The sequence below is a fragment of the Berghia stephanieae genome, chromosome 5, assembly GCF_034508935.2.
Source record: "Berghia stephanieae isolate SIO BIC M18660-M18661 chromosome 5, UCSD_Bste_1.3, whole genome shotgun sequence".
Lineage (NCBI taxonomy): Eukaryota > Metazoa > Mollusca > Gastropoda > Nudibranchia > Aeolidiidae > Berghia > Berghia stephanieae.
Window position 1 is genome coordinate 63,676,453 of NC_088364.1, and position 26,547 is coordinate 63,702,999.

The 26,547-nt window shown below is 38.2% G+C and overlaps 3 protein-coding genes across 7 annotated transcripts in view; 2 read left to right on the forward strand and 1 right to left on the reverse strand.

Moving 5' to 3' along the window:
- The window catches only part of LOC144973386 (cAMP-dependent protein kinase regulatory subunit), a 182,398-nt gene extending 170,992 nt beyond the window's left edge, over nt 1-11,406 (forward strand). For all 3 annotated transcript variants that reach the window (XM_078915747.1, XM_078915745.1, XM_078915748.1), the window contains exons 7-11: nt 1,717-1,776; nt 3,376-3,436; nt 3,836-3,957; nt 10,819-10,900; nt 11,152-11,406. In XM_078915747.1, the coding sequence (XP_078771873.1) occupies nt 1,717-1,776; nt 3,376-3,436; nt 3,836-3,957; nt 10,819-10,900; nt 11,152-11,324 (498 nt within the window). In that variant the 3' untranslated portion in view covers nt 11,325-11,406. The remainder of the gene's footprint in view (nt 1-1,716; nt 1,777-3,375; nt 3,437-3,835; nt 3,958-10,818; nt 10,901-11,151) is intronic.
- Nucleotides 1-26,547, forward strand: part of LOC144973384 (uncharacterized) — a 226,549-nt gene that overhangs the window by 112,030 nt on the left and 87,972 nt on the right. The window lies entirely within an intron of this gene.
- On the reverse strand, nt 3,927-8,496 carry LOC144973385 (phospholipase B1, membrane-associated-like). Its single transcript, XM_078915744.1, has 3 exons — nt 8,391-8,496; nt 8,127-8,251; nt 3,927-7,040 (listed from the first exon to the last, which is right to left on the reverse strand). The coding sequence occupies exons 2-3, from the start codon at nt 8,191-8,193 to the stop codon at nt 5,305-5,307; spliced, it is 1,803 nt and encodes a 600-aa protein (XP_078771870.1). The 5' UTR covers nt 8,194-8,251; nt 8,391-8,496; the 3' UTR covers nt 3,927-5,304.

Sequence of the window (26,547 nt, forward strand, 5' to 3'; positions counted from 1 at the left end):
AGGCAGAGCAGTCCCTCAGAACAAATTAGGCAGAGCAGTCCCTCAGAACAAATAAGGCCCAGGAGCCAGACTTTTACACCGGTTTCTATGGCGTGAAATGGACAGTAGCAATTGCTTGATATCCTTTGGATAGGACAAGAACTTTACCACTAGAGGTAACAGACCGAGCCACCCAATTAATCCCTACTCGCTTGAGTGGACAGAGTGGGTCAGAGGAAAAGAAAACCTCGACTTAATTCAGGATCGACCTCTACCCCTATTATAAATGTTTAAGTTTACACATAGTTTTTCGTGTTGGTTCTATTGATCAAGCGGTAGAACAGTGGGTATTATACTCAGACATATACCATCGCTTTGTTTACCAACACTGTCATTGTTTACATTATGACGACTGTCCGAGAGGCGCGGTTATCTAAGTATCTATTGGTAGTTCGAAGTTGACGTCACTCAGGTCTTTGTTATTGTCTTTTTGTTGTTGTTTTTTTTTTTTGCCATCCGCATTTATGAGCAATTCTTACTAAACGGTATTAATCAGAATATACACGTTTTAGGTTACACATAGTTTTGTGTGTTGGTCCGTAATATTATCGGATTGCAATGTTGTGAGCTCATTAGCGAAGCGCATACTATCTTTAGTTTTGTCAGAATACAAGGGGAGACCACAAAACAAACAAAAACAAACAACAAAAAAACAACCAACAAATCATGAGTTGTATTCAATAATTCAAGCAATGAGATCATTTTTTGTTTTTTTTCTAAGCACAGCAGTGCGACAACTCCCGAAGCGATGCACTAATCTATGAATTATGTCAAAGACAAGTCTTCGTGCCAGGTTATAGATAGTATGCGCTTGGCTAAGAAGCATCCGGCAGTATAACCTACCAACACACACAACTATGTGCAACCTTGAACGTTTATAGTCTGGTTAATACAGTTTAATAAGAATTAATCCTAAACGCGGATGGCAAAACACAATAACAAAGACATGAGTGAAGTCAACTTCATACTATCTATAAGTCAATACAGGCTGTGGTTTGACAAAAGAACAAATTATACTTATGTATGTTATTGTCCTTACATTTAAATCGGAAATTTGATTTTATTAAAAAAATGTGAAGACATTTTTGTTCAACTAATAAAATAGGCTTTTCTCAGAATAGCATAATATACCGACGTATACATAATCTGCAGGTCTGACATCCGAACCCACTTATGGGCCTAGTTCAACATTGTTGTAATGGACAGTATTTTGCGTCATTTTTTGAGATTTCCATTACAACAATGAGCTCATAATGAATTGGGGTATCAGACCTGTAAATAAGTGCACGTTGATATATAACTTTGTTTCCCATACAAATTCATGTGTTACACGTAGTTTTTTTTACATGTTATTCTTCTTTTTTTACCAACATGTATTTGTTTTGTTGTTGTTGTTGTTTTTTTTGATTTATAAATCGTTAAATAGATTTCTAGATTAAGATTATGACACGAGTAAGTCACAAATGAAAGGAAAAATTTCAGGGGATGCAACAGGTACAGCTATCACGAAAGTATTTTAAAATTTGATAGAACCATGTTTTAAAAATCCATCAGATCTTTTTATTTCAATATCATCACAACATAACCAACCATAACATTATGGAATCCTTCGGGCTATATGTCTTGGTTACTCATTATATATCATGGAAATACGCCAAATATTCTTTTGTTTTCCAGGCTAAAAATGATGTCAAACTCTGGGGTATTGACAGGGACAGCTATAGACGTATTCTAATGGTAAGTATTGTCTGGGGTATTGACAGGGACGGCTGTAGACGTATATTAATGGTAAACATTAAGGGGGTATTGATAGGGATAGCTATATACGTATGTTAATGGTAAGTATTGGCTGGGGTATTGACAGGGACGGCTATAGATGTATAGTAATAGTGAGTGTTAGCTGGGGAATTGACAGGGACAGCTATAGACGTATTCTAATGGTAAGTATTGGCTGGGGTATTGACAGGGACAACTATAAACGTATTCTAATGGTAAGTATTGGCTGGGGTATTGACAGGGACAGCTATAGACTTATATTAATGGTAAGTATTGGCTGGGACCGTGTATGATGATGAAATAAGTGATCAATTAAAACCATTTTTATTTATCCACAAGTGGGGATTTGTCTATTGGGTCTTTTTTTTCCAATGGAAAACTAGAATAATTCACGTGACGGCCACATTGCAGCGCTGCAAAGGGAGTTAGGGCCGATTGTGTAGGGGGGAAGGCCAATCATGTAGAGGTGAGGGCCGATTGTGTATGGGATGAGTGTAAGGACGAAGGCCGGTTGTGTAGGGGCGAACGCCAATCATGTAGAGGTGAGGGTCGATTGTGTATGGATGAGTGTAAGGACGAAGGCCGATTGTGTAGGGGGGAAGGCCAATCATGTAGAGGTGAGGGTCGATTGTGTATGGGATGAGTGTAAGGACGAAGGCCGATTGTGTAGGGGGGAAGGCCAATCATGTAGAGGTGAGGGCCGATTGTGTATGGGATGAGTGTAAGGACGAAGGCCGGTTGTGTAGGGGGGGGGGGGGGGAGAGGCCAATCATGTAGAGGTGAGGGCCGATTGTGTATGGGATGAGTGTAAGGACGAAGGCCGGTTGTGTAGGGCCGAACGCCAATTGTGGAGGGAGTAATAAACAAAAGTGAATATAACAGCTTAAAAAAAAGAACAAAATGCCAAACACGAACGTTTCGGGCTCAAAACCCTTCTTCAGCTACCAACAAAAAAACAACAAAAAACAAAACAAAACAATAAAGACATAAATACATTACTAAATTCGAAATTGACAACAGAGATATTTTATAGGTCCACTCCGTAGAAAAATCTTGTAAAGTAAACTATATCTCTATAGTCAAACTGGAATTTAGTCATGTATTTATTTATGTCTTTATTGTTGTTGTTGTTGTTGTTGTTGTTGTTGTTATTGCTGAAGAAGGGTTTTGAAACCGAAACGTTCCGTGTTTGGTATTTTGTTCTTTTTTGAAGCTGTTATATTTCATTTTTGTTTATCACGTACTCTTAAAGTCCTGAGCTTCTAGCAGCCTAGTATCACTTTGAATTGTGTAGAGGCGAGGGCCGATTGTGTGTAAGGGACCATCCGAATAGGTCAGATTGTATGTATGTCTGTGTGGTAGTTCATCTGAGAGGTGACTTGCTCAAGGTCACACAGCTTGGTGGATGGAAATTTCCAACAAGGTTCTAATGACGTCACCTATATTATGTCTTATCAAAAATGAGTTCTGGTGGTGCGATTGCGCTTTGGGAGTCAAGGAATTGATGTTGATTTTAGGCAATGACTTTGTTTTATCCATCCCTTCTATTTCTTCCCACAGGGCAGTACGATTAGAAAGAGGAAAATCTATGAGGATTTCCTGAGCAAGGTTTCCATTTTAGGTAAGTAAGACGTTGAATTAGATTAACTTAACTAAATTGAGCTTTTCTATAGCACAATATCCACTAAACGTGCTTTAAAGCGCTTTACAAGGATTCCCTGGCTAACAGCAACACTTAACATTGTAAGGCGTGACATGGCGCCTGTTAGGCGATATTGTAATTTTTTTTTCGGACAGACACAACGCTGTAAACGCTAGGTACTCGTTTTACACCCTGAGAATGGTGAGAGAATGTGAATAAAGAGCCTTTTCCAAGGATTCGACTATGCTTCGAACAAGGCTCGAACCCAGGACCTTCCTATCCAAAAGCGAGTGTCACACCACAATTGTTTATTTTTTTCTACCCACAAATGTTTTGTTTTTTTCTATCCACGATTGTTTTTTTTTCTATCCACCACAGAGAATCTGGATAAATGGGAACGCTTGACTGTAGCCGATGCACTGGAACCGGTTTTGTTTGAAGACAAGCAAGAAATTGTCAGACAAGGAGAGCCTGGAGAGGATTTCTTTATTATTCTGGAGGTGAGTCCAGGAATTATCTGGTGAATGAAAAAAATGTTCCCTTTATTCATGCAACATAACAATCCGTTCCCGATACACAGTTGGTAGAGCACTCGCTTCACACCCAAAGGGACCGTGATCGATCTCGGGTGCAGTCGAGATTTTTTCTGACCCCCATGTCCACCCAGAGCAGTTATTGGGTAGCTGGGTCTGTTTAATCTGATGGAAAGTGCTTTGCGATGGACTAGCGTCCTATCCAAAGGACACCAATCAATTGCTTTTGTCATGCTGTAGAAACTGGGATAAACTCCAGTTTCCTGGGTCCAAGGGGTTGGAAGGACGACTGAAGTCTAGGAATTGTCAGGTGAAAGGAAAAAAATTCCATCTATTCATCTCCAAGGGGAAATTAGTTTGTAAGGTCTGTTCCAAACAAAGACTGGAACAAAAACAATAATAATAATAATTCCCTTTATTCATTCGTCCCATGGGGGAAATTTGTCTCTAGGGTCTACTCCAAAGGCAGACTGGAATAATTCAGGCGCCAACCCCAGTGCGGCGCCGCAAATTGAGCTAGGGCGAGGTGACTTGCTCAAGGCCACAAAGCGCAGCGGTGGGTGATCGAACTCGGTACCTTTCGGGTACGAAGCAAAGCCACGCTGCCCCCCTAATAATTCTGTTGCATAAATCTATTTTAAACCCAAACTTGTCAAAAACAAGGGCGAGGTGACTTGCTCCAGGCCATACAGCGCAGCGGCGTGTGATCGAATTGTTTTTAAGGTTACACATTGTTTTGTGTGTTGGTTGGTACGATATAGATTAGTATGCGCTTGGCTAAGAAGCTCACAACATTGCCATCCGGAAGTATAACGGACCAACACACAAAAACTATTATTGTAACCTTGAACGTTTATAGTCTGGTTAATGCACTTTAGTGAGAATTACTCATAAACGAGGATGGCAAAAAGCAATAACAAAGACCTGAGTGACGTCAACTTCATTGTATCTATAAGTTAACCAAGGCTACGGTCCAACATATTTCTCGAGTGTTTACTCATTTTTTCTATCTTGATGTGACGGAGCAGGTTTTAAAAGTCACCCCCCCCCCCCCCCCCCCCACACACACACACACACATTTGGTATCTTGCTTGCGTTTTTTCGTCTTGTCGATTCAATATATTTTCTTTCAATGTTCATTTAAACCCCCCCTCCATCCCACACACACACACCCAAATTGGCACAGTGTTGTATCCATTTTGAACATTTGCATTTAGACTGAACTTTAAGTTTTTGTTCAAATGGATCAAAGAATTTATAACTTTTGAAAAAAAAATGGTATCTAAAAGTTTAAAATGAATTTGATCTGGTATATCAATGTTTGTTGATGTCGATGGTTGCTATGGCAACCGGTGGTGGTAAAGGCGATTTCTCCCTAGTTTTTACGTTTTTCATGGTGACACAATACATGAGGACAGTGGTCATCAGGAGCGTCCACCCCAAGACCATACTCCAGATTTCCCAGGGTTCTGGCTGGTCCCGGAATACTTCTACAACTACATCTACCACCTCTGTCCAGTTACCGGAAGTCCCAGAAGACGAAATATTGTTGCCGCTGCTTTCAGTGGAATGAGTATGGAAGGAACGGAACGATGCATTTGTCTGTGTGATTACGTCATTGAATTGTTTGTTTCTACGATCGTCTTTATCGCCGTCACTGCTTATCACGTGGTCGTCCACCCCTTCAACTGTCCGAAAAACGTTGATTATCCCAGTATCGACACGCTCTTGCCCTCTTTGTGTTAACTCCTTTATCGATGACGTCATGATTTTCTTCATCCACTTGTGCTTGACGAGTCCACGGAATTTCCCGAACAGCCTTTTGCTATTCTTCGCCGTGGCCAAGTAAGGATGGCTCTCGGATGGACATAACATGCTCTCGGTGATTCCCCAGTCCGTACTTTTCTGTCCTATGGGTTGTAGCATGTTGTTCCAAAGTCCAAGTCCGCCTCGGGACTGACCCTCCATGCTCAGATGGAAACAGTCTACAGCAAAGATACTATAGTCTATTTCTCGGGTGCCAGGGATCATCTGCAATTTGAAATTTTTATAGAAAGGCTGGACGACCACCGTGAAATCGTCTCTGTCGTCGTATCTCCCCGAGGAGACTAACTCCTCCGTCAGGCGCTGGAATTCCTTCCTGTACGTCACAACGCGGTTAAAGTGGGTTTCCGTTTTAGGCGTCAGGACACATCCGCAGTAATACGTCTCGATACGTTTGCAGAACGGGTCACGCGGTAGGAATCTGGCCAGCTCAACCGGCATGACTTCCACGAGATTGACGAACGTTCTGGGCAGGGAGTCGTGGAGAATGTCCAGAGCCGATTGGAGACGGTTGATGTATCGCAGGGGAGTGTATACGGATTTACACGATCGGCACAGATCGTTAGCGCCGATGAGAATTGTAATCACTTTCCAGTCGTCGTCAAAATCCACGTGTGGGTCGTTTTTCAGGCGCTGGATGAGGAGAGCGGCTTGGAATGCCAGGTTGTCTGACGTGGCGCCACTTTTGGCAACGTTTAATCTGGCGGCTTGAGACATGAGATCTCCGATGCTGTTTGAAAAGCCGTAGAGATCCGGGTTGTATTCGCGGAGGATGTTGGGAAGAGAATGCAAAGTATCGAACGTGCCGTCTCCTCCGATACTCCACGACAATCCTCTGTAATCGAATAAAACCGCAGCGACGCCCTTGCTTCCCGCAGCTTTTCCAGCTGTGAGGGAATCCCCGATCGCCGCTACGATGTCGATGTCTGCAGCTCGCAGCTCGTGGACGGAGTTGGGTTTGCGTTTTGATGGTGCCACCCTAGAGCAGGGGAACTTTGAGAATAGGACGCCATTGTGGGCAGAACTGGCTTGGTGTGTGTCATTGTGTATGGGCCTAGTCTCCTCTACAACGCTGCTGGCGTTGCCGTTGTTTTCCTGGAGTCGTGTAGGAGATGTTATTTCATCTTTGTGTCCCTGGTTGTCGCTGTGGGTTTTGTTTACATCCGATAAGAATTCGGACACGATTTGACGAATTCCATTCTCGTATTCGGTGAAAGCTCTTGTATCTGCGGAGGGAAAATATGAAATGAAATGACGGATTATTGATAATCCTGGAGGTGATGGGATAGTCACGAAGTGTCAATGATCCCTTCTTTTTTATCCTTGCTTTTTTGTCCTTTTTAAACTCTTGCTTCCTTCTCTCTCTCTCTCTCTCTCTCTCTCTCTCTCTCTCTCTCTCTCTCTCTCTCCCTCTCTCTCACTCTCTCTCTCTCTCTCTCTCTCTCTCTCTCTGACATACACATACATACAAACTTACACACACGTTTTCCATCCATCGATCTATCAATCCATCCATCGATCTATCAATCCATCCATCGATCTATCAATCCATCCATCCATCCATCGATCTATCAATCCATCCATCCGTCCATCATTCTTATCCATCTATCCATCCACCCATCCAATCTATTTATCTATCTATCCATCCCTCCATTTATCTATCTATCTATCTGTCGATCTCGTCCAGTGTGTGTCTGTATGTATGTGTGTGTGTGTGTGTGTGTGTTTGTGCATGAGCGTGTAAGCATCTCCCTTCCAGCGTGCTGTTTCCATGGTGACCGTTTAAAAAAAACATTGTTGCGAGCTCTTGAACTTCCAACGTCTCCACTCACCCCTTCTATCTCTCACCAGAAAAAAAAAACAAAAAAACAAAAAACAAAAACAAAACAAAACAAAAACCCAACCTTCCGCCACCCCCTCCACCCATAGCCTTCCTAATCGCAAGGCCTGATTCTGCCCCCCCCCCCCCCCCCCCCCCCCCAAAAAAAAAAAAAAAAAAAGTACGTCACACGCAAAAAAAAATCCCTTTATTAGGGGAAATTTGTCTTTAGGATTCATTCAAAGGGAAGACTAGAATAACCCAGGCGTGAGCTGCAGTGTAGCGCCGCAACAGAAGACGATGATCACTAAACGAAAGTAAAAAAGTGTGAATATTTGTTAGAAGTGCTCAAGAAAACAAATGATTCCATTGATTTGAGCTATTAATTACGACTCACAATTCACTTTTTCCCGTTATCTCCGTCGTCTTTTTTATCGAATTGTTTTAGTATCAGGCTTTTTAATTTTCGAAGGCCACGACCAAATTCACTTACCCAAAGTGCGTCCGGACTGAATATGAAATGTTATGCAAACAACACACAGAACACGCCAGTAGTACATCGCACCGAAACGCAACGAATAATTAATCAAAATAGTAATAATTAATTATTAAAAACCTCTGATTTTTTTTTATATATAGAAATATGTAGTGGTAACGGTCATTAATTAATTCTTCCTCGATATAATCAATATTATTGGAAATTTAGTCTACACATCTTGAACACTACACATCTTGAACTGACACACAAGTACTGTACAGGGATTTGATCACGTAAACAAATGAAAAGTCGACTGTGTGTTTTCAAAAGATTGTTTGGTCACATGTTTAGTGAGTCTCCTTTTAATAACAACAACATCAATAACGATTTGTTAAACACACACACACACACACACACACAACACACATGGACACACACACACGCAGACAATACATGTGTATTCATGATATGTAAATATCATTGTAGATTATATTATTATTATTATTATATAATCAGCTAACTGCTGTACTCCAGAAAGATGCGAATTAAAAAATTTGGCCAGAAAACTTGTCCTTCAAAAGTTTCGACCCATTTAAACCTCATCTCCACAAAAACTCTCAAACCTGGGACCTTGCGAGGTTTTGTTTAAGTCCAAGGTTTTGAGTGTTTTTTTATTTTTTGGTTTGTTTGTTTTTGGGTTGTTTTTTTTTTCCCAAGTTGAGGGCTATATAAATTGATCGATATTTGAAGGGCGAGTTTTCTGGCTAAATTGTTTTAAACACGCGTCTTTCTGAAGTTGGCAGTAAAGTTGGTTCATTGTAATGACTTGTTGGGAAGTGATGAATATGATCCAATTCGTGTATTTTGCCCCAGGGCCAGTGGCGTCCTCGACTGACGGCAGTGTGTACCGATATTGGTAGTGACCATTATCATCTATTTTTGAGATGTTGATGGTAGTGACTTACATCAATAGATTTATACAGCAAGATGTCCACTTGACCTCCTTTTCTTGTGCAAAACTGAAGATCGTAAATTCCACTCGAGATAGTTGCGAAACAAAAGTTGTTTGTGTCAGTGACGATAAATTATTCCCCCTTTTCTTTCTTATAATGGCTGCACTCTTGAATACACGATGTGTTATTGACACCAAAAGACGGTGTTCTATAATAATAATAATAATGAATAATAATAATAATAATAATAATAATAAATAATAATAATAATAATAATAATAATAATAATAATAATAATAATAATAATATAATACGGTGTTCTATAATAATAATAATAATAATAATAATAATAAATAATAATAATAATAATAATAATAATAATAATAATAATAATAATAATAAATCACGGGCTCTTAAGCGCTTTACGATGATATAAAACAAAAACATATTACGCGGTGAGACAAGTGTTGGTGGGAAAGTTAGAGAAAATAATGCTCCGTGTGTATCTTATATGTTAAATCTATTATTGTGTTAGGCCATCGATCTGGTGGTTACAACCTTACCACGACCAAGGTTTAATCATCATTAAACATTGGACTCGTTTACGCTGTGACTGTGACGTAACGCCTGGTGGTTTTCTACCTCCCGCAAATCAGTCGTCCACTTTGCCGTGACTTTGCAATTAAAAATTAAAATTGAGCATTTATGTAGAGCGATATCCACTAAACGCGCTCAAAACGCTGGAGCTGGACAACAGCAAAACGTAACATGTAGGACGGGACATGACGCCTGTTTGGCTATATTACTTTTTTTTTTCGGACAGAGACAATGCTGTAAACGGCCAGGTACTCATTTTACACTTGAGTATGGTGAGAAACTGTGAGTAAAGAGCCTTCTCTAAGGACTCAACTATGCGCCGAGCGGGGCTCGAACCCAGGACCTTCCAATTCGAAAGCGAGTGTCATACCACTAGACCACATAGCCGCTTTGCAATGGGGATGATCTATATTTCCTTTCCATGTGCTCGAGGTCATTGGTCACATTCCAAAATGTGCTCAAAGTGACCCACGTAGTGAAAAGTGTTCACAACTTTTGAAATATCTAACATCACGATTTGTCATTTTGTTCAGCTTGACACATGAGTATGTTTACAAAATGTCTTTAAAAAAAAGCAGCGTGTTTACATTTGTTGAGAGATATCCAATCGTTGGACAGCAACAAATCATGCGATTGATGACTTGGTTGGACGAAAACCTGAATATAAATCGCTCCCATTGTGCTCTTGTCCCGGGAAAGGATGAATTACTTTTGCCCAGGCCCTTGCTGGGGGACTTTTCTGTGACTGTAAGAGCGGGGTCCAGTTTTGTATGTTTTTATAAGATAAGAGATAATTGTGAGTAAAGAACTCTTTTCAATGACTCGACTATGCGCCTCTGATGATCTTGATGATAATAATGATATGATGATGATGATGGCGTTATAGACATGTGCTTATTAATATTATTATTATTATTATTATTATTATTATTATTATTATTATTATTATTATTATTATTATTATTATTATTATTATTATTATTATTATTATTATTATTATTATTATTATTATTATGTTAATGGTAATGATGACGACAATGACGATGACAATGATAATGGATAGTGCGGCCCACCGTGCAACCCTCACACTGTCCAGAGTGCTTGACAACCATTGTATGTCCAATGTAATAACTGGTCCATTTGTCTTGTCTTCCCAGGGATCTGCAGCAGTTCTACAGAGACGTTCTGAGAACGAAGAGCCGGTGGAGGTGGGACGTTTGGGACCATCCGACTATTTTGGTAAGCAGACTTAGTCTCTCTCTCTCCCTCTCTCTCTCTCTCTCTCTCTCTCTCTCTCTCTCTCTCTCTCTCTCTCTGTATGTGTTAACCAGGGATCCCTTGTAGAGTGGTTTGAGCACATTTAGTGGCTATTGCGCTATATGAAAAAAAGCTCAATATGTCACAAATCCCGTGATTTTTTATTGGTCAACAGTTTACTGGTTTATTGCAACAAATTTAAAATACAAAACATTTTTCTTCATTCCGTCCAGGTGAGATCGCCTTACTGCTAGATCGGCCACGTGCAGCCACAGTGGTCAGCAGAGGTCCACTCAAGTGTGTCAAGCTGGACAGAGCTCGATTCGAACGTGTTCTTGGACCGTGTTCCGACATCCTCAAGAGAAACATCTCCCAGTACAACAGTTTTGTGTCCCTGTCTGTATAACAACACTCAACAGACAACACACTTTCATCTCCCAGTACAACAGTTTTGTGTCCCTGTCTGTATAACAACACACAACAGACAACACACCTCCATCTCCCAGTACAACAATTTTGTGTCCCAGTCTTTTTAACAACACACAACAATAACACACACACACACACACACACACACACACACACACACACAAACGCACACACAACACAACTCCATCTCCCAGTACAACAGTTGTGTGTCCCTGTCTTAAAAACAACACACAACACACCACACACACAACAGACAACACACTTCCATCAAAGAGCGTGTAGGTAACGATTGTTATGTTACCAAGAGCTCTCACTTCCCGCTTTTGGTGAAGCCAAGCATCTTCCGTCTTCTACTCGTATTTTCTTCATTGTATCAGTAAGCCTAGCGCGCATGATACACGCGGAGCACACCCACCTCGCTGTCTCGCCTGGCACGCGACAATAGCATTGCGGTTAAGAGAAGTGAGAGCTCTTGGTAACTACGTTACCCTACACACTCTTTGCTTCCATCTCCCAGTACAACAGTTTTGTGTCCCTGTCTGTATAACAAAACATAACACAACACGCACAACGCACAGAACGCACAACACACTTCCATCTTCCAGTACAACAGTTTTATGTCCAATATGTATAACCACATACAGCACACCACACACACAGCATCACACACACACACGCACACACCCACCCATCCACCCACACACACCCACACCCACACAACTCACCTCCATCTCCTAGTCCAACAGTTTTGTGTCCCTGTCTGTATAATAACACACCACACATCTCACACAACACACCTTCACTTCCCAATAATATAACTATAATAGCACACAACACACCTTCATTGTCCAATCTAACAACAACACACAACACACCCTCATCTTCCATTGTATTTTTATACCATAGATAGATTAGAAACTCCATACTATTGTCAATTTTGTATCCATAATATGATTATGTCAAAGATTTTGGACTGGCGTCCAGTTCCAGTTTATTTTGATATAAGAATAATTGAAAGATAATCTTCAAACTAATGGGGATGATCTATATTAACTTTCCATGTGCTCGAGGTCATTGGTCACATTGTAAAATGTGCTCAAAGCAACACACATAGTGAAAAGTGTTCACAACTTTTTAAATATCTAACATCACGATTGGTCATTTTATTCAGCTTATAACTTTTGTAAAGCAGTGTGTTTACATTTGTTGAGAAATATCCAATCGTTGAACAGCAACAAATCATGTGATTGATGACTCAGTTGGACGAAAACATGAATATTATAGATCGCTCCCATAGTCCCATAAATAACTTGTTTTTTTTTTATATTGACAATACAAGTGGAAATCACTCATGACTCAGTGTGGATTAATAACAAAACCAGTTTGTACTTATTAGCGAGTTAACGATTACTTTCCGGATCTGAACCGATCGACCAACATTGTGGAAGAAATCCAAGGATCCTCAGACGTCGCCACCCGACCCTGTCTTGTGCGCAATTCAAGTCACCGGGCATGTTTGTTGACGTCCGAGGACAAATCCTGGTTTTCTTCTTCGTCATCGATCGTTTTGGTTCCAGAATGTAGAAAGTAACTCGCCTTTCTAAGATCGCACCGGCGCCTAAAAAAGAGAAAGAAGGCCGCCATGCGTCTATAATAGCTTAATTTTCTGTTATCTCTTAGAGAATTATTTATTATGAAGCGACTAGAGCATGGTATTCAAACTGTGGATAGACGCTTTATAAATGCAATATTTATGTTGAATATTTTTGTTAATTATTGTCCAGTTTTCTGACATACTCTGGAAAAAACAAAAAACAAACATCAAATAAACAAACTCATCTTTGACTTTGGCCAGAAAAGTTGTCCTTCATAAATCGATGGATTAGATGATCGACACTCGCCTTGTCCAAACCTGAGACTGTCTTGTAGATTTCATCTAAATCCCCAGGTTTGAAAGATTATGACAAGGTCAAATTATTTGTTTTTTTTTAAACAACAACATTGTTTTGGTTGTTTTTGTTTTGTTTTTTTTTTCTTCCCAGAATATGGCGGGAATGTATTGTAGTTTTTAAACGAACCCCGAGGATTCTAATGGTATAAAATGGCTGGTTTGTAATGGAATATCAACCAAACCTAACACTAGGAGGGCAGTATTGTCAGTGTGTGAATTGTTCGATGCTTCTTGTGACCTATGACCTATGACGCTGGTGGTTTTCATTGCTTTCTACTTATCATACCCAGAATTAGGGATGCTACTAACATTATATAGCGGTCCCCCTATGTGTAATGCAAGTAACATTGACTATATTGCGTTTATATATTATATATATATACATATTTTATTAATCTTGTTTTGTAATACTTTTGTAAAAAGTGAATTATTGTTTATTTTTAGGACGTTGGTACCAGAAAAGGGATGCAATCCATACATGCATTTTTGTGTAGAATTATTTACAGAGTTTCATTTCTTTACTTTCTTTTTCTGTCTTGCTTTCTTTGATGATTTTTTTTCCCCATTTTTTTTTTTTTCATATTTTCGTAAAAAGAAATGTAAACAGAGCTAAGTCCAAGATCGTTCTAAAAGCGTTTATATTCAGTATTACTCTGTCGACTGTGTGGTCAATCTACTCAGAGGTAAATGGGTATGTAGTTGTACAGAAGCAGTCACTAATGATGTAGTCAGAATGTTTATATTTTATACAGATATGGCACTCAGCTCTCTGGCCTTGTATGATTTAGGCTTTGTTCTTCTTCTTGAATTTAGGGGGGGGGGGGGGGGGGGCGATGACACAATACATTTTATATAATATTTTCTTCTTTTGTCAATATAGTGCGTTAATGTCCTTTGTTGATTTGAATTCAGCTAAATATGTCCATATTTTTAAGTTGGTTACAATAGTTGATTGAAATCGACTCAATCCAATTTGTAGTAACATTTTTTTTTTTAGACAGAGAGTTGTCGTCCCTTATTGATTTGATTTGAGTTTAACGTGTCAAAACTTTGAGGTTTGTAACAATGGTTTATGTAAAGGGACGTAACCCATTTTTTTTGGTTGTGCTTAGAGAGTGGGATTATGGTCCTTTGTTGATTTGAATCCAGTCACAGCTCGCTTCTTGCCGAAAGGTTTCAATTATCGGTACATCTTCTTTTTTTTTTTTTTAACTTCTAACTCTTGTGTGATCAAAACGAAAAGATTGTACTTTGTGTCCTGTGTCCCCGTGAAATCATTCATCTTTGGTTTAGGGTAAAATGTGAGTGATTCTTAATGTACTTTATTAATGTTATATTATCTTGTAAGTGGTTGAGATAAATAAAAATATGGTGAGAGGCATACATGCATGCATACATCATCATCGTAATCATCATCATCATGTCTTCGTTATCATCATAATCATAATCATCATCATCATTACCGTCGTCGTCGTCACCATCATCATCATTTATCAGGAACCTGTTATGTGGACATTATGAGACTACCTGGAGTGAGAATGTTTGGATTGTAGTGGATGTTTACAATGGGTGGATTCTGTTTTTACTCTACTGTAGAATTAATTATATGACACTATATTGTATTATATTATTTTATATTATATGATATTATAGCTACAATAATTTGTGAGATTTTTGGTTGTGACTACAGCATTCAATAGAGATGTCATTGGTTTTTTATATCGGTCTGTATCTCGCTTAGAATTGGTTTTAGTGGTTGTCGTTGTTGATATCATTGTTGTTGTTGTTTTTATTGTTTGATGGTTGTTGTTGTCGTTGTTGTGATTGTTATTGTTGTTGCTGTTGTTGTCATGTTATTGTTGTTATGTTTTTGTTGTGTTGTTCATGTTGTTGTTGTTGCTATTGTTGTTAGGGTTGTTGTTGTTGTGTTGTTCATGTTGTGTTGTTCTTGTTGTATTGTTGTTATTGTTCTTGTTTTGTTGTTGTTATGATTGTTGTCTTCTTGATCATCTACATTAGAATCAGTTTGCTAGCGTTAAGTAATTTGATATAAAAGACATTGGCTAGGAAAACTGTTATTTTCTTTTTGAAAGGTTCGTGACCAAAGCAATAATAATAAATGTGAGTATGGCAGTCACTATGGATAGGTTTAGTGTGTGTATGTGTGTGTGTGTGTGTTTTGTGTGAATGTGTGTTGTGTACATGTGTGTGTGGGGGGATTGGTGTGGTTTATTGGTATGTTTATGTGCGTGTGTGTTCCTATGTTTGTGTATGTGTGTATGTGTGTGTGTGTCTATGAATTGTTTCATGAATGCTTTTGTAATGGATATTGCTTTCTGTCCATGAAGTTGATTAAATGGCAAGAATTTTTACCCAGGCCCTGGTCAGGGACCTTCCTTCTGTGTTGTCATGAATTTGTATGTTTTTTGTTGTTTTTTTTTTCATTCTGGAGAACGTGATATAAAGTCCACTGTAAATTATCTCCCTTGTCAATTGTATCAACACATCTGAAACCATTCTAGTGTTTCTCCTTTGGCAACGATCCCACACTTTTATCTATGGGAGACTTATGGCAGTCTCAGGTTTGGTACAGAGACATACATAGTTGCTGCTGGGATCAACTCGTAACTACATAATATTCTTCTTTTTCTCATGTCTCCTTGTTACTCTTAGTCTATCCTTTTAGTTGTTTTTGTTTTTTTTTTGAGTGTGTGCATTTCTTGTATTTGTACGTCAATGAAATGATCTACACGTGTTGCAAGCTATGACACATTTCTAAACCTAATACTTAGTGAATTGATTGTTCTGTGATGACAGAAATTACCCGTGATCCTCTGCTCTGTGATTTGTTCAATTATTTATTCAACTTTTGCAATAATTCAATTTGTTCATTGTCAAATGTATTTTAAAATAAATTATTTTTCTTTGTCAAGAAGCCGAGGAGCCTGCCACGTCCCACCCAGATATAGTGTCAGTTTGGATATGCATTTTCTGAAAGAATATGCCCACTAGAGCATTCGATTAATCTTTATTTGAAGTAAATCTGGTGTTTTTTCACGAAGTCATGGTCAGATGTATGGGAAAGGAATCCAGCAACTTTTCTCAAATTTCATACTTTTGCAACTTGACTAGCTGTAAATTAATATTTAGAAGTGAAATTAAGCTTTGATATTTTCCAAAGGTGTATAAAAAGGATTGATTTCATCATTTATGACAAGAACTCATAACTAAACTTGGCAATATCTCAGTTCAAACCTTTCACCATCCGACTGATTACGTCATTCACTGTAACCCCACTGTCAACCAATCCATTGGACACCATAGAATCACCAGAGATAATTTGAAGTTTCAAAACACTCAGCGTATTGTTCTAAGAGTATGGGGCAAACAAGACCCATATTTTCCTTTCTAAGTCTCTAAATAAAACCCAGATATAAAATACGTTCCCGCTGCCAAGCAAACGTTTCGACACCTTACAATCACCAGAGATAATTTGAAGATTTAAAACACTCAACATTGTTCTATGAACCAAATAAGACACTTATTTTCTTCTGTAAGTCTCTAAATAGAGTCCATATAGAAAATGTGTTCCCACTGTCAAGCAAACGTTCGGACACCTTAGAATCACCAGAGATAATTTGAAGACTTAAAACACTCGGGCTATTGTAGACGACAGATAAATATTTCTCATCGTTTTTCTGGTTTCCAAGTAATGCAATTATGTCTTTATTGTTTTTCGTTGTCGGCTGAAGAAGGGTTTTGAACCCGAAGAGTTTCGTATTTGGTATTTTTAAATATTTTTTTTGAAGCTGTTATATTCTTTTTGTTTTATTACTTGTTACAGTCCACAGCTTCTAGCAGCTTAATGTCACTTTGACTTGAATATAGAGACATTTTATGAGAAAGCAAAAGATTGAAGATGTGTTGATAATGTATTCGATTTGGTTTTTTTTTACGTTCTAGTTCTCGTTCTCGTTCTTTGTAACACATTAGGGAGCAGGCAGGCGTGGGGGGATGGAACAATCTGAAAAGAATGTGTGCATGAAACAGTGGCAAAGCGGAAAGATAAATACTAGAAAAAAAAATCATCCTATCCCCAACACTCCAACCCCCTCCCCCCACCCCGCTTTCCAGCGAATTCCATATCCAATTCTTCTTCTTCTTCTTCTTCTTCTTCTTCTTCTTCTTCTTCTTCTTCTTCTTCTTCTTCTTCTTCTTCTTCTTCTTCTTCTTCTTCTTCTTCTTCTTCTTCTTCTTCTTCTTCTTCTTCTTCTTCTTCTTCTTCTTCTTCTTTTCAGCTTATCCCACATTTTGCAGGGTTGCCATAGTGAATGCCACATCTCCATGCATCCCGGTTCGGAGCTTCATCTTCTTCCATACCCAATGCCTCAATCAAAGCAGGATGCGTTTGTATTGTATGTTCTGTCTCATTGTTAGACATTGTTTCATCCACATATTATTATTTCCACATTTTTCTCTCTCTCGTGCTTTGTCGTGTGTAACGTGATATAAATAGAATGATGACGTCATTGCATTAAATGTCTCGTGGAAAGTAGAACATAATGGCTGATGATTTTCACACTCGTAGTTCAAACCCTCGATCTCTCTAACCATTTATTGAAACTAATTTTGTTGTTGATTGTTAACATTTTGTTGATGTTGACGTTTTGTTGATGTAAACATTTAGTTTGATTTAAACATTTTGTTGATGTTGACATTTTGTTGATGTAAACATTTTGTTGACGTTGACATTTTGTTGATGTAAACATTGTGTTTGATATCAACATTATGTTGATGTTGACGTTTTGTTGTTGATGTAAACATTTTGTCAACGTTAACATGTTTGCTATCTAATCCGTGATTTTTATAATGTGACATGAATTACATGTGACTTTTGTCATCTTGTAGAACGCTATAATATGTTTTTGGTTATAATCATCTATTCAGGTAAACTGATTCTATTATTATTATTATTATTATTATTATTATTATTATTATTATTATTATTATTATTATTATTATTATTATTATTATATTATTTTATTATTTATTATTATTATTATTATTATTATTATTATTATTATTATTATTATTATTATTATTATTATTATTATTATTATTATTATTATTGATTATCATTATTATTATTATTATTATTATTATTATTATTATTATTATTATTATTATTATTATTTTTATTATTATCATAATCAATGTCGTCGTGAATTGTGTGTGTTTAACGGTGTGTTTGTTTTGTTTTGTTTTTCTTTCTTTTTCTATCCCTTTATGGTTTGATTGTTCGTTTTTGGTGGCTTTTTTCTGTTTATGAACTAGTGGTGATGTTATATTTTTGTTTTGTTTTTGTTTTTTCTTTTCTATCTACTAATTTTTGTATTTCCGGTTAGATGTGAAGTGCATCAAAGTGCATCTTGCTGTACAAGGTTTTTCTTTGTTTTTTTTTGTTTTTTTTATTGGTTTTACCAGAGATTATGATGATAACAATATTCATGTGTATAGCAATAAAGTTGTTTGACAAAAATGATATGTCGTGGGGTTTTTCTTTTATGGTGAGTTGTTTGTTTGTTGGTCTGTTTGAGTGGAAGGAATAGAATTAGGGGACGGGCTAGGCTAGGATGCCGACTTGTTAATGTGGCTTCTGGTAGGGTCTTCTCTCTCTCTCTCTCTCTCTCTATCTATCTCTCTCTCTCTCTCACCTCTCTCTCTTTATTTCTCTCTCTTTCTCGCCCTCTCGCTCTCCCTCACTCTTTCTGTGGCTCTCTATGTGACTGCCTCTCTCTCCCTTTCTCTTTCTCTTTCTCTCCTTCTCGCTCTCTCTCTCTCTCTCTCTGACTCTCTCTGCGGCTCTATCTATGTGCCTCCTCTCTCTCTCTCTCTCTCTCTCTCTCTCTCTCTCTCCTTGTCTTTCTGTCTGTCTGTCTCCCTCGCTCCCCCCCTCTCTCTCTCTCCCTCTCACTTTCTCTCCCTCTCACGCGCTCGCTCTCTCAAGCTCTGGCTCTCTCTATGTATCTCCCCCTCTCTGTCTGTCTGTCTCTCTCGCTATGTCTGTCTGTCTGTCTGTCTCTCTGTGTCTGCCTCTCTCTCTCTCTCTCTCTCTCTCTCTCTCTCTCTCTCTCTCTCTCTCTCTCTCTCTCTCTCCCGCTGTTTCTCTCCCTCTCGCTCTCTATCTCTGGGTGGGGTTCCTGACCTCCCATAGTGGGCAGGGAGGTACTTGCTGTTTCTTCTCTACCCCTAATCTGTTTTCCAACTTGCTTTCTGTCTTTGTCTTGGATGAGATTACTTGGTTTTGTCCATACCCTAGCTGGGAGGGAGACAGTCAAATGTTTAGTTAGAGTATTGGGAGATGATATTTTTTCCTTGTAAATCATCTCTCTGTTATGCCCTGTTTTATGTTTTGTTTACGTATTAAATATGATTTGTAAACATTTGAGTGTATTCCTCTAAGTGGAGACCTGTGCTTGTGTCTGGGTGAGACATTTATGTGTTCTCAAACTAAGTACTTTGATAGTGTGCTCTTGGAATCTACATTTGTTCTCTATTTAAACCAATTCCCCGTTGCCTTCCCTTTTCATGGGTACTTTAATTGTAATTCTAGAACATATTACTATCCCATTTTCTTTCTTTATACTGGCGCTGCTATGACCTATATGCGTTGCAAGCGCTGAAAAATAAAAGGCTCTCTATCTCTCTGGCTCTCTCTATGTGTCGCCCTCTCGCTCCCTCTCTCTCTCTCTCTCTCTCTCTCTCTCTCTCTCTCTCTCTCTCTCTCTCTTTCTCTCCCCCTGTCTGTCTGTCTCTCTCTCCCCCTCCCCCCCCCTCTCTCTCTCTCCCCCCTGTTTGTCTGTCTGTCTGTCTGTCTCTCTCTCTCTCTCTCTCTCGCTGTCTGTGTCTCTCTCCTGCTCTTTATCTCTCTGTCGCTCTCTCTCTGTCTGTCTCTCTTTCTTTCTCTCTCTCTATTTCTTTCCCTCTCTCATTTTGTCTTTCTCTCCCACTCTTTCTCTCTCTCTCTCTCTCTCCCACTCTTTCTCCCCCACTCCCCCCTCTCTCTCTCTCTCTTTCTCTCTCTCTCTCTCTCTCTCTCTCTCTCTCTCTCTCTCTCTCTCCACTCATCAACTGAGCTATCGAGACCCGCAAAAATGATTTTGTCTTAGTGATGAAAATGAGACATCGGATGTTTTGACGTCATGTAAATTTAGTGAGAACTACTCATAAAAACGACTCGCTAAAAACAACAACACAATGAAATGAATGAGGTCATTTTCGTTTCACATATAAACGTTTAAGGTTACACATATTTTTGTGTGTTGATACGTTATATCCGACTAGCGGAGGCTACGAGAGTTTGTATCTAATGAGTATGAGTGTGGAGTGATTGTCATTGAAAGATAAACTGAGTGAAACACTCCATGTGTGTTGTAGGTGCGGATGTACTTAGATGGAAGTCTAACTTGTACTACATCTGTGCGTTAATGTTTGTGTCTGTGTGTGTGTATGTGTGTGTGTGTGTGTGTGTGTGTGTGTGTATGTGCGAGCATGTATGTGAGGGGATAGATTGAAAAATCCAATAGTCAATCAATACCCATAAGTCAATTGATAGTAAAGCCAAAAATGATGAGACGTCAATTTTCACTGAAGCATTCACGTGATTTTAACCCATAGACTGACAAGCGAAGGACGCTGACTTATAATAATACACATACACTCACATATATGTAAATATATATGTATATATATGTATATATATATATATATATATATATATATATATATATATATATATATATATATATATATATATATATATACACACACACACAATTGGCGTCACTCAGCTCTTTGGTATTGTTTTCAGACAACCATATTATTAATGTCATAGTTTTGTGCGTTTGTACGGAATATCCGGATGGTGGATATTGTGAGTTTTTAACGAAACGCAATGCATCAATATCTCGACTGCTTCTAGGATCGATCTCTTTCCCTAAGTGTATGTGAAGCTAGTGCTCTACAAACTGAGCTATCGGGACCCCGTTGGTAATATGTAACGTTATTGATTCGACTTGCTGTTATTGATTCAATTTGAACTCACAACGGAATCCGGGACAAATTCATTTAACCGTGACGTTCAGTACGCCATCATGTGTTTATATTTAACTTTAAAACGATCTAATTTCCATTGCAAACATAATTTCACAAATGTCACGGTGTGAAATTGTCTTCTGGGCATTGAACTTGTTTTTGTGTTTGGTATTGTTGCTATGGAATCCGTGATGGCATGAGAGATACACACATAATATGAACTCTGGTGAAACATTAAACCTGCTCACTTCCGTGTTCCACTCCACAAAGACGCGAATTCTAAAATGTGACCAGAAAACTAGTCCTTCAACTATATTTAGATTTAAATGACTCTCCTCTTGGCAAAAAAAAAATAAAATAAAAATAATAAAAATAATAAAATAAAGAAAAGATTTTAATAAATCAAACATGGGACCTCGTAAGGTCTTCGTTCAATTTCCGGGTTTGAGAGTTTTTTCCAATGTGGGTCTAATAAATGGATCACTGTTTGACGGACGATTTTTCTGGCCAAAATTTTAAATACGCGACTTTTTGAAGTACGGCAGTTAACTGGTTTATATTTTTTCACACTTTGGCCTTGAATATCCAACTCGTCACAATGTCTGAAATCTGGCAATTCCAATGCAATTAACCATAAGATATTTGACCAATCAAAACATGGAATTTGTGACACACCTTCACACGTGCTCGGACAAATATGGTTGGTTGTTTATAAACAATAACGTGAATGAAATCGACCTCTCTCTGATCATTGTTATTGTTTTTATATCACCAAATAGGTGACTGGTTATCACACGATTTTCTCGATCATAAAATATAAACGTTTAAGGTTATACACACTTTTCTGTGTTGGTTCTATTGATCAAGCGGTAGAACAGTGGGTATTTTACTTAGACATAGACCGTGTTAAAACCTGTGTAGTTCGGTATGCTTACCAATCACTGCCATTGTTTACATTTTGACGAATGTCCGAGAGGCGTGGTTATCTAAGTGTCTATTAAATTCAAAGTTGTTGTTTTTTTAATTGTGGCTATGCCGTCTTGTGGTAAAACACTCGCCTTCGGACAGGAATGTCCAAGGTTCGAGTCCCGCTCTGATCGGCGCATAGTTGAGCCCTTGGAAAAGGCCCTTAGCTTACATTCTCTCATCTTACTCAAGTTAAAAATGAGTACCTAGCCGCTACAGTGGTGATGCGTTTTTGCTCGATTCGCTCCAATACATAGAACGAAACTGATGTCACTCAGCACTTTGTTTTTGTTTATAGCCAGCCATTATTATGAGTAGTTCTCAATAAATTCTGTCAGTCAGACTATAAACAGTCAACGTAACATACAGTTTTGTGTTTCAGTACGTTATTTACGGCTTGCGGAATGTTGTGAGTAAATTACCTAAGGGCACAGCATAACTAGTTTATAGATAGTTCGAAGTTGACGTCACTCAGGTCTTTGCTATTGTTTTTTGCCATCCGCGTTTCTGAGTAATTATCACTAAAATGTATTGACCTGACTATAAACGATCATGGTTACACAAAGTTTTGTGTGTTGGTCCGTTATACTTCCGAATGGCAATGTTGTGAGCTCCTTAGCTAACCGCATACTATCTATATAAATGTTTAAGATTACATATAATTTGTATTTTGGTTACGATTGTGAGCATCATTCACAATTTTAACACAGGCGATTGAAAAATGCAAAGTGTCCTCACGATGTAATTCAGCCATCAGGGTGTCAAAATATGAAAAATGCTCACAAATTGTAGGGCTGACTGTCTCGACTGTTTGGCATGTACTAGGGTAGATATGGGTATGGCGAATTCGCTCAATTAGATCAGGGGCAGAACATCCAGATAGATAGTTCGAAGATGACGTCACTCAGGACTTTGTTATTTTTTTTTGCCATCCGCGTTTATGAGTAATGAATGGGGCGATTGGCATGTTGCATACATGCCGAATCTTACGAATTTTTCGTAATTTTACGAATTTTAGACAAATTTCATGGCCAATTACAAAATTTTATGGAAAATTACGAATTTTTAATTCTTAGTAATACTTAAATAATAATAATAATAATAATAATAATAATAATAATAATAATGATGATGATGATGATGATGATGATAATAATAATAATAATAATAATAATAATAATAATAATAATAATAATAATAATAATGATGATGATGATGATGATGATGATGATGATGATGATGATGATGATGATGATGATGATGATGATGATGATGATGATGATGATAATAATAATAATAATAATAATAATAATAATGATAATAATAATAATAATAATAATAATAATAATAATAATAATAATAATAATAATAATAATAATAATAATAATAATAATAATAATAATAATAATAAGAACAACAACAACTCCTCCTACTATAATAATAATAATATTGTGGTTGTTCGTACACAATTTCAGAAATTATGAATTTCCTTGTCAAATTACTAAAAATTGACATAAAAATTACTAAATTTGAAGTTTTCAATTTGGCAGGTCTGATGTTGTAAAGGTGGCTATGACCGTGGCCATCGTTCACTTATAGCCTGACACTGACCAAAAATGACGGCAAAAGACAAGTCTTTGGCCTCAAACGTAAACCAGTCGTGAGTTGTATTCAATAGTTCAACCAATGGAATCACTTGTTTCCTTGAACTCTACTAACGACAACTCAACGCAGCACAAACCTTACAAAATGACGTCAAATTATACGCCCTACAGGGTTCTAGCGTAGCCATCGAAACTTATAGATAGTATGCGCTTGGCTAAGAAGCTCATAACATTGCCATCCGGAAGTCTAAAGGACCAACACACAAAATTGTGTGTATCCGTGAACGCTTATAGTCAGATTAATACAGTTAAGTGAGCATTACTCATAAACGCGGATGGCAAAAACAATAACAAAGACCTGAGTAATGTCATCTTCGAACTATCTATAGCCTGATACTACGACCGTAGCCATCGTAAAATTGTAGCCTGATGCAACGACCGTAGCCATCGTAAAATTGTAGCCTGACACTGGCAAAAAAATGACGTCAAAAGACAAGTCTTTGGCTACAAAAGAAAACAAATCGTGAGTTGTATTCAGTAGTTCAACCAATGGAATAGCTTCTTTTCCTTGAGCACTACTAACGACAACTTACTAAATGGTGCACACACCTAAAAAATGATGTCAAAGTAGAGGTCCGAGTGGGTTCTTGTGTCAGGCTATCTGTTAACGATGGCAACAGCCCCAGTATCAGGCTATAGATAGATAGAAGTTGGCGTCACTCATGTCTTTATTATTGTTTTTTGCCATCGGCGTTTATGCATAATTCTCACTAAACTGTATTAACCAGACTTTAAACATTTAAGGTTACACATCGTTGTGTGTGTTGGTCCGCTGTACTTCCGAATGGCAATGTTGTGAGCTTCTTAGCCAAGGGCACACTATCTATAGATAGTATGCAGATGACGTCACTCATGCCTTTGTTATCGTTTTTGCCATCCGCGTTTGTGAGTTGTTCTCACTAAACTGTATTAACCAGACTATAAAAGTTCATGGTTACACAGAGTTTGTGTGTTGGTCCGTTATACTTCCGGATGGCAATGTTGTGAACTCCTTGGCCAAGCGCATTCTATCTATAAGTTAACGATGGCTACACTATTACCCTGCCTTGACCTAATAAATTTGGCTGTTGTAGTGTGTGGTTTACCTTGACACGAATGAACTCGTGAACGCTCGTAAGCCATTGACACGTGACCAGGGAACGAAGGCCGTGTTGCTGTGATTAGGGTTACACGACTTGGGAATAATGTAGAATGTCAAGTTAATGGTTCCTATTTCATTGGAAGTGTACAACACTCTGGATACATACCTTGTTTAATTCACCTTCTGGTTTCAGAGTGATGGCATTTTATTTTCAATACTAAATATTATAAATATGCTGGTCGTCAATAAAGATAATCCATCCTCGCTCTCCGTAATCCTAAGAATCGGCCTATAGATAGAATGCGCTTGGCCAAGGAGTTCACAACATTGCCATCCGGAAGTATAACGGACCAACACACAAACTCTGTGTAACCATGAACTTTTATAGTCTGGTTAATACAGTTTAGTGAGAACACCTCACAAACGCGGATGGCAAAAACAATAACAAAGGCCTGAGTGACGTCATCTGCATACTATCTATATCTTGTTCCCAGCTTCTTGTTAGTCTACCTCTTCCTCTCTTGCCGTCTACCCTTGTCTACAAAGATGCCTGAAATTAGGGTTTAGAATTTTTGAAAAGTTGGAGATCGATAAGATCGGAAATAAATTGTGTGTGTCCAAAAATGTAAAAAGGTTGTGAAGTCAAATATGACAGCAAGCCAATATCGGTATCGATAAAACCTTTATATAATCGATAACACTGATAAGAGCGGTGCGCATGTACCGTAAAATGACCCCACCCTGATACGGGAACGTGTAAACGTTTAACGCGGTAAATAGCCAGTTTGACTAAAATAGAGAATAAAATTTGCTCCTCATTCCGTAAGGAAAAAACAGCATGATTGTACAATAATAAACAAAAATGAATATAACAGATTTAAAAAAAAGAACAAAAAACTAAACACGGAACGTTTCGGACTCAAAACCATTCTTCAGATATTAAACAAAAATACAATAAAAGAACAATTAATACACTACTTAAAAACCGCGGCAGACAGCAGTGACAAAATAGGCACGTCATTTTACATGCCACAGCTTCTAGCAGCTTCGCACGTCCTTTTGCATGCCACAGCTTCTAGCAGCTTCGCACGTCCTTTTGCATCCCACAGCTTCTGGCAGTTAAGCACATCATTTTACATTCTACAACTTCTAGCAGCTCAGCACGAACTTTTACATTCCACAGCTTTTAGCAGCTTAGCACATTCTTTTTACATTCCACAGCTTCTAGCAGCTTAGAACGTCAGGTTTGCATTCCACAGCTTCTAGTAGTTTAGCACGTCCTTATACATTCCACAGCTTCTAGCAGCTTAGCACGTCCTTATACATTCCACAGCTTCTAGCAGCTTAGCACGGCCTTATACATTCCACAGCTTGTACCAGCTTAGCACGTCCTTATACATTCCACAGCTTCTAGCAGCTTAGCACGTCCTTATACATTCCACAG

Coding starts and splice junctions, on each gene's coding strand:
- LOC144973385 (XM_078915744.1), bottom strand. CDS start 8,193: ATGTACTACTGGCGTGTTCTGTGTGTTGTTTGCATAACATTTCATATT. Junction 7,041..8,126: donor TCAGTCCGGACGCACTTTGG/GTAAGTGAATTT, acceptor TTCCCTCCGCAG/ATACAAGAGCTTTCACCGAA.